At 52.0% G+C, this 13,981-nt stretch overlaps 1 protein-coding gene across 3 annotated transcripts in view; it reads right to left on the bottom strand.

Moving 5' to 3' along the window:
• Positions 1-583: 583 nt before the first annotated feature.
• The window catches only part of ZNF407 (zinc finger protein 407), a 454,006-nt gene continuing 440,608 nt past the window's right edge, over positions 584-13,981 (bottom strand). For all 3 annotated transcript variants that reach the window (XM_007084736.3, XM_042962727.1, XM_042962728.1), the window contains exon 9: positions 584-3,033. In XM_007084736.3, the coding sequence (XP_007084798.2) occupies positions 1,715-3,033 (1,319 nt within the window). In that variant the 3' untranslated portion in view covers positions 584-1,714. The remainder of the gene's footprint in view (positions 3,034-13,981) is intronic.

The raw sequence follows: 13,981 nt of genomic DNA, 5'->3' as shown, positions 1-13,981 counted from the left end.
TCACCTTCATCCTGATAACAAACGGGAGTTGATCCTGTCACCGTTGGCTGAAGACAAGTGTTGGAGACGTGAATTGCCACTTTTAGGAAACACGAGCAAGTCGTACTCAGCCAATTACGAATCTCAGTGTCAAACCTGAAACTGCACCTTTTAGTTTTGGGGGGGAGGGGGTGACTGTGTCAAGGGAGGTGGCCCCGCGGGGCCGCAGAGCAATGCGGACGAGGCCCGGAGAGGCTCAGCGGGGCGTGTGCCCGCCCTGTGCCCTCAGGAAGCGATTCTGAACGGTATGTCCACTCCAACTAAAAAGGTACTATCCTCTCTTCCTTTTCTCTCGTGTCTGTTCCTCACCATTTTTAGATACCAACCGTGATAGAATATGCCACTGTCACTAGAAGGTGCTTGGCCCACGTGCCCAACAGTCAGAACTGGCACCGGGCCGTAGGAGGTCCCCGACAGAAAGCAGTTCCCTCGTCGTGGGCAGAGCGGGGGGACAAACCCTGGTGTGGGACAGAAGAAGAGGCCCTCGTCTGCTTGTACAGCTGCCCACAGACCAGCTGCTGGAAATAAGAGACTGTCGTTATCTTTTAATGCTGTAATTTTATTTCAAAGGAAAAAAAAATAGAACAAAAACAACCTTTGCGTTCGGGGGAGGGGAACTGTTTTTACACTTTTGGAAAAGGAAGAAGAGAACTGGATCAAGAAGTGAGTTACTAGAACATAAAGCTGCATTCCGACAGCGGCAGGGAGCCCACGACTAAACACGGATGACGCCGGTCAGGCCCGGGGCTGCGGGAGCACGGCTTTCTAGTCCTAATGTTTAACGTCAGCTCCTTCACACGGACAGAAGTCACAAATGAATCCTGCAAAAGTGGGATCAGTATGAACAGACATTTGTTATAAAAGCAAAATATTGGTATGAACAATATTTTCCAGAGTACGCATTTCATATGTAGACTTTATTGTATGAAACGAAGTCAAAGTTAGAAGCGCGGGGTTGTCTAAACCAAGGTAGATTTTCGTCAAATAGAAACGTCAGGGCTGTTCTTCACCACCGGCTTAAGAAGGCTTCTTTCAAGCAGAGTGCAACCAGAGCGAGGGACAGCCCCACGATGTCTGGGGAGAGGATGCGTGAGACGAACAGGTCTTCCTTTGGTCTGGGGACCCCGCGGTCCTAAGATTTCAGGGAAAGGAACAGGGGTGGCCTGCTGCAAGACGGTAATACCTGTAGCTGCAATTTTGAAGCAAATATATACTGAAACGTTAAAACGGCGACATGCTGGACCGGAACAACAGGCACGTCTCAGGCCGCAGGAGACGCTGCTCGGACTTTTCCGCCTCGAGCCACAGTCCTTTGATAACTGAAACGGGAACACACTTGGTGGGGGTGGAAACGTTAAAACACGTGGCTTCTCCTCAGCACGGAGCACAGAACGGAGGGAAGCGACCAGTCACAAAGGAGCCAGCAGGAGACAGGCTGGCCGGCCCGGGGGTCTGCCCCGCGGCACCCCGTCCCACCCGGGGCCTTCCCAGCGGTGGCGGCCCCCGCACCCCGTGCACGCTGCCCGCAGCCGGTGCCAAGCCGCCCGGACAGCGGGCGGGCGGCCCCGGGAGCACCGCGTCACCGTCCCGGAGGCCGGACCGCCCTCGTCTGCCCCGGGCCGGGAGCGGACGTCTGCACCCAGACCTCCCCAACCTGCCCCGGGCCGTGCGCGCCTCACGCTTCTTGGAGTTCGTTACTCTCTCTTTGGCCCTGAATGACAGTCGCTGCCGGGGACCCATCTTGGGTGTAAATGACCATACTCGTCAGCTGCTGGGTTCCATTTGGGCCCAAGGCCTCGGCGCTGAGCGCGGCGCCGGCCTGCAGGATCCCCTGTGAGTCGGCCGCCTCGATCAGGGTGTGTGAGTACACGCCCGCCTCCTCCGGCACCCCGGGGGGCAGCTCCGTCACGATGTAGTGAGTGGCGCCCTCGGGAAAGCCGCCCGACTCCTGGACCATGGCCTGGACCAGCTCTTCCGTCACGATGATCTGCGAGATCTCGCCGTCGGGCTCGGCCAGGTCCACGCGCGGGCCGTGCGCCTCGGCCTCCTGCATGATGATCTGGGAGCCCTCCCGGGCCAGCATGTGCACGGTGCCCTCCTCGTTCACGATGAGCTGGGTGACGCCCTCCTTCATGAGCTGGCCGGCCGTGGCCGAGTCGCACACGGCGAACTGGAGCACGCCCTGCACCACCTTCTTGAAGGCCACCTGCGCGCGCTCCTGCGAGGCGGTGAGGGCCGGGGGCCGCACGACCTGGGTCAGCACCTCCACAGGCTCCCCGGGGGCCGCGCCCTCCCGCACGTCCTGGAACATGTGGATCTCGGGGGCCTCGGGCTGGGCGGTGGCGGGGGGCGCCTCCTGACCGGGCAGCTGGACCAGCACGTCCTTGTGGCCTGACCTGCCTTTCTCGTCGGGCCCGACCCGGCCTTCCGCCCCTCCCAGCTCGGTGACCGCACACAGCAGGGCGTCCAAGGCCGAGGCCGCGTCGGGCGGGGGGACTCCGGCCTCGGCGAGGTCTAAGATCTCCTGCTTGGTCACCTGCTGTATCACAGCGCCTTCCGGGCTGAGGGGCCCGTCCGCGCCGTGGCCGTCCAGCGAGCCCCCCACGACCACCACCTGGGTGGCCCCATCCGCCAACTGCTCGGGCAGGACCGGCCCGGGGGCCACAGCGCCCCCGTGGGCGCCACTCTGACCGGCCGCGATCACCTGCCCATCTTCTGTGATGTGCACCACCCGGGCCACCTGGCCGGCCAGCGCCAGCGTCTGCAGCGTGGCTGCGGCGGTCTCCTCCACGGAGGCGTCGAGCGCAAACTCCCCGCCGTAGCCCTGGATGACGATCACCTGCTCGGCCGCCGCCCGCCTCGTGCTGTCCCTACGGGGCCGCTCCTTGACGGGGGACGCGGCCGCCAGCGCGGCCGCGGTGAACGGGCTGTCTGTCTCCACGAACGTGGCTCCTTGGCCCTTCAGACGGCATTCGTAGGACTTGGAAACAATGCCTATGGGAGACAGGGACCAGTTAGAGCCTCGAAACACGACTGTTAGGCTTACAAGTAAGACAACGGTTGTGCAGAAGCTTTAACCCCTCGGCAGACACACCACGGTGAGCCAGGGGCCTCCGGGGCCGGCCGTGTGCACGGACTCTGACAGCTCGGCCACGGGTGTGCGACGGGAACAGGCATTTTTCTGTCCTCCTGGTTCGAATGTCCAAATACAACTCTCATCAGCCAGCGTTTGCTTTTCCTGTTCCCAGGGCAGGAGTGTGGCTACAACCACCCCCCTCGATAACTGTCACTTGGAACGAGACATTCAGTCACTGGTGGGCAGTGAAGGACAGTAAAGAGTGGCAGTGTACTCTGACCCAAAGGCAAGTCTTTTCGTAAGTTTACGAACAGACGTGAGGAGGGCCCGGGACGCAGGCATGGACACCCATCCCCCCAGCGTCAGCTCTGACGCAGGCCGACGCTGGACACGATGAAACATGACTGAAAACTGATCTCTTTCCATCGAAACAGGGAAAAGATCCGTGTTCTTATTATTGCCTCCTTCCCCCCTAGGTGATAACCAATCAATGAGGATTTCCAATGGCCACCACAGTTTTAAAGGATTTCATCTTACTGTCTTTATTGTAGGTAATTAAAAAATTGTTTTTGATGTTTTATTTTGAGAGAGAGAGAGCGTGCGAGGAGAGGGACAGAGAGAGAGGGAGACACAGAATCGGAAGCAGGCTCCAGGCTCTGAGCTGTCAGCACAGAGCCCCGATGTGGGGCTTGAACTCATGAATCATAAGATCATGACCTGAGCCCAAGTTGGACCGTCAACCGACTGAGCCACCCAGACGCCCCTGTAGGTCATTTTTAAAAAGAACGCTTTATCCTCACCAAAGGAAAGAAAATGATTACAAACTGTTACGATTATGTATTGCTAGCATCCCTCAAAAATAAGAGTTTTGTTTAACATGTTGGTGCACTTCCGTAAGAAAGCATTTCTTTCAACACAGAGTCCACTCTGAGCACAGACCCCAGACAAGGCCCGTCTCCGGGAGGCACAGTATCTCAGGCACGATCCACAGAAGCCCTTCCATCACATTTACTGCGAGGACACACTGAGCTCACATGCAGACTAAAGGCGACAGTCCTGGATTTGGAACCCCATGCTAAGCTCCGAATGCAAACTCCTGGCCCATTCCATATACGGTGCCGCGACGTCTGGGTGGTCTATGCCCCCTGTTCGACAGTCAGAGGTCAGGGCAATTCATACCACTGCAACCCCTGTCACCTGACAGGCCGGAGGGAGGGCAAGGGTCTCCTGGTGGCACCTGATGGTGTGGGCAGGGAACCAACTGGAACGAAGCTCACCGTACCGCGAGTTCGTGGGGTCAGTTTTCTGTCACCTTGTGTTTTCTGCCTCTGAGGATGCGCTCTATAGCGTGAATCTTAGAGCGATTATGGAATCACAGACTCTTGGGTCAGGGAAAGCCTCGTGGCGTCAAGCGGGACGATCTCCAGGAGCAGAACCTCCCTCTCACTCTCTCGGGTTACGTTACACCCTGACCAGGGGGTGCGGCCCGGGCTGGCCGTGCAGCCATGGGCGGACCAGGCCTGGCCAAGCTGTCACCAGCCAGGCGAAAGCCACGCCATCACATCCTAAAGGTCAACTGAACCTTCCCGGGGAGGGTCCAAAACACCGATGGTTCTAGCTAAATGCCCTAACCAAAGTGTATCAGCTGTCCCGTTTACCCTCCGAGGAAAGGGGAGAACCCAGAGCAGGGAGCTTGCTCCTTACCCCGCCTCCGTGAGCAAACACCTCCCAAGTGCCAACTGCCTGGTGCTCAGGGGCAGGTGCCCCGGGGCAGGTGCCCTGGGGTAGTGTTGGTCTCCACACTGGGGACTCCCAGCCCTCAGGGCTCTGAAGACTTTGCAGAGGTCAGGTGAGCCTCTGCAGGGTTTAAGGGAATCAACCCAGCTGCCCCGCCCAGGGACGTGCCTGCTGCGATGTCCCTCCATCCTGCACACACCCCCCCCCCCCACCACTGCACCTCTGCTTTACACAAGGAAAGCACAGCCCTGGGAAGGCTGCAGTCTGGGGGCAGGCATGAGAGCAGGTGAAACCGCACGGGTCCTAGAAGGAGGGCGCTGAGCCCTGGTGTGTACTTGACCTCATCTCGGTTTATCTTCCGAACTTCGAATCTCCCTAGAATGTCTCTCCAAAGACGTCGGGAGGCTTGGTCTGCGGCAGAAGGCAAGGACAGGGCACCCCACAGGGCCCCCTGCTCGCACTCACATGCCTGCAGGAGTCTACACCGGGGATACCACCAGCCTGCTGGGGGCACCTTCCTCTGGGACCCCTGGTCTCCGGTGCACGTGCTCCCAATTTCTCCCTCCCTCCACCCCTCCACCTGGGGCTTGCTTGCCCTCATGACACCCTGAACTTGATCCCGTTTGTTTCTGTCCGTTCTGCCATCATTACACCCTGAACTTGATGTGCTGGTTTCTGTCCACTCCCTAACTTCAAGGTCCTTTCCAGTTTAACTTAGAGTTTGGGAAACTAAATTAAAACAAAAAGACATGAAGAAATATGGACACAAAAATAAAGAAGGCAGCCTTCAAACCAACCCCACGCCACTGCAGAAGAGGGCATACTGCCTCGGCGTCGAGAGCAGGAGAGACCCTGGCAGGTGGGAGACACGCAGGCTCCGGTGGCCTGGTGGCCCGGCGCCTGCGAAAGGAAGAGCCCCGGGCCTCCTCCTCCGGTGTGCGGCCGGACAGAAGCCCTCCTGGGTGCAGCATTACCCTCTGAATCCCTTGCAGCGCTGGTAACGACGCCATTCTGAACTACTTACGGAATTTATTTGAATCCAGAGGTGGGCGAAGCCACTTCCAGACCATTAAAGTAAACTACACGGGTAAATACTGCTGTCACGACGGCGTGTGAGGGAGCCTGACACCTCCGACATCTTAACCTCCGCTCGGCGCGAGCCCGGCCACTCCATCAGTTCATAAATGCGAGTACAGGCCCATCTTTTGATTCAGCAATTTAATAACTTCGAGTGCTGTCAGTACTGCCTTGAAAAATAGCACCTATAAAATGTAACAGCCTCAATCAGATTGAAAAAGATTCACCCACTGAAGATTCTTCCATTTCGCCCATAATGAATTAATGTGGAGCTATGTAGAAGTTCAAGTGTCATTTAAACTAATGTGAATCTCTACTGTAACTTTAAATTCTAACTGGGCTATGACCAAGAATTTACTGGGCACATCAACTTCAATTTTTGAGCTCTTTCGAGTAAATACGAACCGTAAAGCTCACCAATGCAAATGGCCCAGTGGATATGGTATTTGGAAAACAGGAACTCTGTACAGGCTTATCCTTAACTGCTCAGTCACCGGTACAGGTCCAGAAGTGCACAAATCATTAACAGAGCACGGACGCCCAACATCATACTTGCGCTACGCTTCACGTCTTTCAAAGACCATGCTGGATTTCCGTGTGATAATTGTAGCTAATCAAACCATGCATCTGATGGAGCCTTTCTGGACCTGTCTGTGAGAGGACCACAAATCGCTCTGTGCAGAAGGGGCAAATGAAGTGAAAACGCAGCCTCCTGACTGCTTATGAAAAATCTCAACTTACGGGATACGCCTTGGGTGGCTCAGTCAAGGTTAAGCGTCCGACTTTGGCCTAGGTCACGATCTCGCCATTCCTGAGTTCGAGCCCCGCGTCGGGGACAGCTCAGAGACCGGATCCTGTTTCAGATTCTGTGTCTCCCTCTCTTTCTGCCCCTCCCCCACCCACACTCTGTGTCTCTCTCTCTCTCTCTCTCAAAAATAAATAAAACGTTAAAAAACAATCTCACCTCACTGCTCATTTGTTTTCGTGACTACAGAGATATTATAATCCCCTCTCATAGTTAAACGCGTTGAAAGTTTACAACTTGGCTGAAATGAGAAGGGTTCTTTTGGGGGCGAGAGCTGAGGATTCGTTTCCAGGGAAGTGATTCCGGATTAGGCTCACTTTCTCCAGAAGACGGTTGAGAGAGACAGTTCCTTCTTATCTGTCCTCCCTGAAGAGAACATCTTCGGGGTTGAAAGCCACAGACCTGGAGTGCAGGCGTGGAGGGGTTAAGTCGTAGACACTCACCAGCCCCCCGCCCCCCCAAACCATGCTGATGGCTCTGTTCTGCGGGCTGGGGGCTTCTGGGCAGCTGCAAATAGGGCTGAGCACCTGACTGTGTCCTTTTCGTGTGCGTGTTATTCTTTTGTTACTGTCATCGCGCTTTCCCCCAGAATAAATACCTTATGCTTTTGTTAAGCTTACATTTAATTAAAATGTACAGAATTTGTGCAGTAAACTCGAATGAAACAAATAAAACAAGGGCCCCCTCTCTTGAAGGCATACGTTGTGAATGAAAAATGTCATTACAGACTAAAAAATTTTGCAGTAAACAGGGCCTACAGAGAGAAGTTCCCCCTGTAATGACATCCATAAAATACACAAATGGCACTTTTAGTACCATCCTGAATATGGCATTTTCTGTGCTCTACACACAATCTAAATGGTTTGATCATAGAGCATAATACTCCATTGGGTTTATAGAACAATCAATGTTCCATAAAATGATGTATTTATCCAATAGTAGGCTCAGCAGTTACTGGCGTGTGACATTGCAGGACACAGGCCCGGGCCGCTCAGCGGCACGCACACCGGCCGTAAAACTTGCCTAACGCCAGTCCAACAACTTCATCTCCTCTGCCGCAAGTCATTTGTAGAAGCCTCGGCGTGGTTGGAAAAAAACTTGTAATAAAAATTCATAGAATTTTCAGGAGAATGAAAGCCGATGACAATAGAAAGGTCACATTGTGTCTCCACGAAAGGGGTCAAAGGTGGGCAGCAGTTCTAAAACCGAAAGCAGATTTCATGCATCGCGTAGCAGATAAAGACGGCAGAAAAGGGACTCGTGTGGGGTGAGGCGCCCGGCGTGCCGGGGAAGCTCGTGCTAATATCCTGTGGGAGCCCCGCGTGCTACCGGGAGCACTTGTGTCTGTATGGTGCTCGGTTACGCCAGATGCCGTGTGTCCCTCGGTGTGATTTCTATTATTTTCTTAAGGATCTCGCAGCCTTCGTTAGGTGATTCGTGAACCGGGGGAGGGGGGCACCCTAGCGGAGGGAGAGGCTCTCCCACTGTGCGCGGTGCAGATTTCGTATTTCGGAAGGGTGCTAGGCTCGAAAATGCTCGGGCGGCTCCTCGTCATAACTGAAGCACCTCAGATACGATGCGATTAAAGAGGGAATATTTTCGTATAAAAATTTGGGGCACACGTGACACTGGGATCCTTAAGCCACATATAATTTTTCTTGACTTCAATTTTAAGATGTAATTTTAACAAGAGCGTTAAGAAATCATACTTAATGTCTATTAAAATGAAACAATATTAACAGATTATGCTAATAAATTAGAACCATATTTTAATGTCACAAAAGCTTATAAGTTTTTCAAGTGAGAGCAGAAAAAATGACAAATTAAAATTCAACGCAATATAACCTTGTGGAAATTTTGAAGCGGGGGATAAATTATTCCTACAACAGCACAGCCAGTCAAAGCAATATCAATAATTGCTCTATGGCGTAGTCATGCTTTGGCCAAATAATTACCGGTCCGGCTGCTGCGGCATCGATGTCAACAAGAGGGCTCCCACCGAAGCCCGGGGGTGAAGAAGTTCACTCTCAACGTGAACACCACACGTATCAGGGGGGCGCTCCCCACACCGAACGCTTTGTGCTGCTTCACGTCCCTGAAGGAAAACTCCGACCAAGGGGTCTTGGAAACACTCCTGACCTGGTTTGTAACCTCACGGGGAAACGGTAACCGCTCAGTCTGACAACCAACCCCATACCGGAATGACAATGTCACCATCAATTTTGTTTGTTTGTCTGCTTGTTTTTGAGAGAACAAAAGACGGTCAACACCTTCTGACCAGTATTTTCCAGGGTTAGAAAGGCATTCTGGTCAGTGTTAATCAAATTCGCACACAAATCAGAAATATTTAAGTAACCGGAGACACAAAATTACAACTATCTTCACTCTCTGGCATGCTTGTTAAAAATGACCGCTACACGGTGGGGTGAATTTCAGAGCACGCACCTGTTTTGGTCATTCTGAAACCTAAGCTTCCGTGAACTGGCCTGACATAAGTTCAAATACACAATTTTACAAGATACACCGTGCAATTTTTTCTGAGGGAACACTCCCGGCAAGCCAGGACAGATTTAGGGGACAAAAGTTGTAGTCCTTTTTTCTCGATTATCATTAGCACTACATCTGTGATTGGTAGTGATCAGAGATAATCATATATGACCCCTGAAAGAAATTCTAAGATACTCAGAAAAAACTAAGAATAAATTTATCTCAAGTTAGAAATACATGACTGGCCAGGTTTCTAACTTTACTGTGAACAGTCTCCATGGGCCTAGACATTTCTATGGGCACTGAAGAGTGACAAAGAATAAAAGACAATATTTTACCTCTAAAGTCACCAACCCTAAGAAATTTTGTATCATATCAGACTCTTAGGTATCTATCATCATTTCCGTGCATGAAGACCCAATGGGAGCCATGCACACAAATCTCACGCGGGAAGACAAGACCGGGGTTTAAGGTTATCCTGACAGGCGTTTTGGGGAGGGACGTGAAGGGCGGGTGTGGTTAACTGGTTCTCGGCTGCAAAGGCAGAGGCCTGAGGGCCGTGTTGATAGATGGCCCGTGACAGCCATAGAACTTTGGAAATTTGACTCATGTGACAGAAATGGTGTCATCATGCTTCACGAGGGTGATGAAATGGGATTTTAGAGTTAAACTGTAAAGTGCTCTGATCTTGTCATTTACCCATGAAGAGCGCTTCTTAAAAACTGCCAGTGATTTACTAGCAGAAAGTGCTCAAATGTCTTCGGCCCTGTGTGGAGCAAGGCGAGGGGGAGGGGCAGCTCTGTAGGGATCAGCACAAAGTGCCTTTGGCATTTTGCACATATTTGGGGATATCGAGGTCAGTCCGTGGCCACCGTGAGGGGTCTCCATCTAGGAGGCCTTCTCTCCTGTCCTCCGGGCGTGTGCTCCCCTGGGAGGCCCCGGGGGACCCAGCCCTCATCCCGCTCTCTGCACGGGGTCTGCTCAGCATTGGTGGCACCGGCTGATGCATTCGAGGAGTGACCGGAGCGGTGGGATGCCAGGCCCGCAGCGTTCTTGACCTTCAAAGACCCCGCGTGCGCGGCAGCCGGTCCGCCTGCTTGCTGTAAGGCCCCCTCCTCTGTCCCACTCACTCTAGCGCTGACATTCCTTCCTGCATCAGGCATCAGGAAATTAGGGAGCCCGACGACCTTTTCCTACTGTCCCTGGACAGCATAATGAAACTCCCAGTGTGGTGAACACAATGTGAGGAGACAACGCCTGTTTTTCAAAGGTGCATGCACCACGCACATTTTAAAAGGTGAACTCGCGCAAATAGGAAGCCGGCCAGTGTTGGTAGTGGGCGTTTCTCTTACAAGGTGGCTTTAAAGGGCTAACAAGGCAGATTAAATAAACTTGCGCCGTTTTGTTTTTGGGGCAAATCCTATAGAAAGATCCCATTCATTTTTGTAGGCATGTTCAGATTCCCTGTATGTTACAGTACCTTCGTTTCTTTCCCGAGGAAATGAGAGGAAACAGACATCTGTCTTCATTGCAGACACTTTTGTATGGAGGTAAAAAGCAAACCGCTCCTCAGTAACAGCACAGAGGCACCATTAAAATCAAATTTACAGTAAACAGAACCTGCAGCTGGGGCAAAACGCTCACTGTTAGTATTTTAATTATCAGCAAAGCTTTTGGAGGTCTAACATCTGCTCACAGCCGAATGACAGCAGCTGCTGGTATACACTTAAAACAACGCGGATTTCTTCTCCACATATTAAAATGAATCATCTGTTCTGGGCACATCACTGCTATCTTCCTGTTAAGCCGGCTTGTGTGGGTGAGGGGACCCTGAATGTTTCGTGGTGGCAACGCAGTGAGGCCCGACCTCTTCCCGAGGATGACATCCCAAGATGCCGAGGCCGCTCCAGCACAGAGGATCAGACCAGTGTGCTCAAGCCACTTCCAGGACCAGCAGAGGAAGCGGAGGCAGTGCCCGGATTCGTTCTGTGGAAGCCAGAGCGAGCAGCGGTCATGACCGCTGGCTCCGGGACAGCACGTGGGAGCGGGTCGTGGTCTGGGGCGGGCCCAGCACCCTGCCCTCTCGGAACACGAGGACAGAGCAGTGGCGGTGGCAGGGCTGGGGGAGGGGTGCGGACACGGTCACGGTGGAAAACAGAAACATGCTTTCTTTTGAGCCAGTGACTATGACAACCTTCATTCTGAACACCTTCCTAAATCCCTAAGTTAAACTCCTATGTTGAACTTGCACGGTACCTGATGCCTGCATAATAAAGTTTCAGACTGATTGAAAAGATAGCAAACAAAAGACACATTATGAGGCTTGAACCCTTGCTCTAAAATGGACAGAATAAAAAACTTGCAAATTAAAATGTTGAGTAAAATGCAGCGACCGACACCTCAGGTGTATGAGATGGAGACGGGGAGGCTCGGCGGCTTTCCCTTCCTTCCGCACGCCGGGCCGGCTTTCCGAGGGGCAGGGAGAGTTGGGAGGGCATCCTTTCAGGGCCTGATGACACGTGAGGGGATGCGTGGCTCCTGTCACCGGAAAGGGTGGGGCACGTGGCTGGCGTATGTGTGTGTCTAGAGGCAACACTGTGCCATTACGTCTGAGCGGCGACACGCACCGTGGGTAACGTCCTCGCACAGACGTCCACAGCGCGAGCTGAGAAATGGGCACAATGTCTGGTGACAGGTGCAGTCAGGGTACAAAGCTACGCACAGTGTCTCACATGACTACATGGTTTGCATCAGGGTGGAAGCCTGAAAACAATCGCTCTAAAATTATCATTAGTTCCGGAAGGAGTTTATTGTTACTTGGGCAGCACTATTTTGCCTTTCTGTTGAAACACTGTTTAAAAAGAGTATGACGTTGCTCTTGGATGGATGGGCTCATGGAACAGCCAGCACCTGCTAGGAGCCATCGACAGCCACATGCAGGTATCACACAACACGAAGCACATATGAGAAAATCAGGACAAAGTCATATTGCCGTGTTAAGTAACAGACACACACCGCGTGGGAACTCCCCAAAAGGCTTCGCGTGGGGAATGGTGACTTCAACATGCTAGAAATTCATTAATGCCACATGTAATAAAAACTCAGGAATTCCCACAAGAAACACGGTGACATTAAAGTCATGCCCAGTGTTCACATGGACATATGGCCATTTGCCTGCCTGAAATAACCTTCAACAAAGCTTGGGAAAGAACTTAGAATGTGTTTTAGGGGGCTCCCTTTTGCCCTGGAATTGCCCAAGGTCACAATCACAGAAAACAGAGCTATGTGCCTGGCACTGGTGGGGCTTCAAGGGACACAGAAGGAGCAGAAGCAGGCTCTCTGAGCTCCGCGTAGGAAGAGGGGAGTGTCTTCCTTGCTTCCTTCAGTAGCTTTTCTGTGGATCAACAAATGCCCCATCTTGATACTCGAGGAGGCAACCGATCAAGAAAGAATACACAGGGGCGCCTGGGTGGCTCAGTCAGTTAAGCGTCCGACTCTTGATCTCAGCTCAGGTCATGATCTCAGGTTTGTAGGATTCCCTTCCGCCCCACTGGGCTCAGCGCTGAAAGCACGGAGCTTGCTTGGGATTCTCTCTCCCTCTCTCTCTGCCCCTTCCCTGTGTGCACTCTGTCTCTCTCTCAAAATAAATAAGTAAACTTAAAAAAAAAAAACAAAAATAAAAAAGAACAAAGGCACAACTCCTATACCATTAATGGCACCAGATAAGTTAACTACCTTACATTGCATAGTAGGCTCAGTACTTTCTGCAATTAAAAAAAATTGACATGCCCTGTCAATGTCAAATTTTCATCTTTTCTTGAAACCTACATGTACACACACACACACACACACATTTGTGTACAAACACTTGCACGAACACATACACATTTACAAGCACAGTCTACACGGTTCTAGCCAGCTCGCTTTTCTGTTTGCGTTCTGCTCATCAGCACGCTCCTTGGCAGAGGTCTTTACCAAGCGCCTGTCTGGTGCGAGAGTCCATGAAAGACAGGGCTGGCGGTGCGGATATCAAGTTAGGATGGTCTCCGCTCTTCAGGGGTCTTATCTGCTAGTGGATCCAGACTAGTGCCATTTGGCTGGAACAGAAGTCTGGAGACCCAGTGCTTGAGAGCAACACTTGTTAATTCTTTAACGGCTACTAAATAAAGTCTTCAGGGGGTAGGATATTTCGAAAACTGTAACTGCTTTGAAGACCCCAAGGTTCAGAGTTTACGCTCCACGTCAGTTCGTTTCTTTTCCCTAGAACCTACAATAAGATCTCCTTTGCTATTCACGTGGCTCTGATGTGATTCCTGAACCTCATTAAGAGGGATCATGACGGAAAATGACATCACACCACTGATGGTCCTGAGGACCGACCAGTAAGTGGAACAGCAAGGCAAGGTCTATTTCGCTTTGCACTGGACTCAAGAATAAAGGTCGCCGTGAAGGTCGGTCGCATGACCACTCGTAGAATCTGCAGGTTCTCTACGTGGACACAGCAAGAGGCACCTGAACACGTCTGTGGTTTGTCACGTTTATGACCTACAATGTAGTTTCTCAGTAAACGTGACAGAAATATGTAGGCTCTAAGGCAACCATATGAACACTCACCCATAGGAAATTAGGTACTTACGTATTTTTAATGGTACGTTTCTTTAATTTGAAAGTCCCTTCAGGTCTTACAGAGTAACCAAGTGGATACTCTACCTGCCCTTTGTATATACCTCTGACACACTGAATTATAATTATTCATAAAC

The sequence above is a fragment of the Panthera tigris genome, chromosome D3, assembly GCF_018350195.1.
Source record: "Panthera tigris isolate Pti1 chromosome D3, P.tigris_Pti1_mat1.1, whole genome shotgun sequence".
NCBI classification, from domain to species: Eukaryota; Metazoa; Chordata; class Mammalia; order Carnivora; family Felidae; genus Panthera; species Panthera tigris.
The sequence above is the reverse complement of the archived record's forward strand: the minus strand, read 5'-3'. Positions and strand labels throughout refer to the sequence as shown.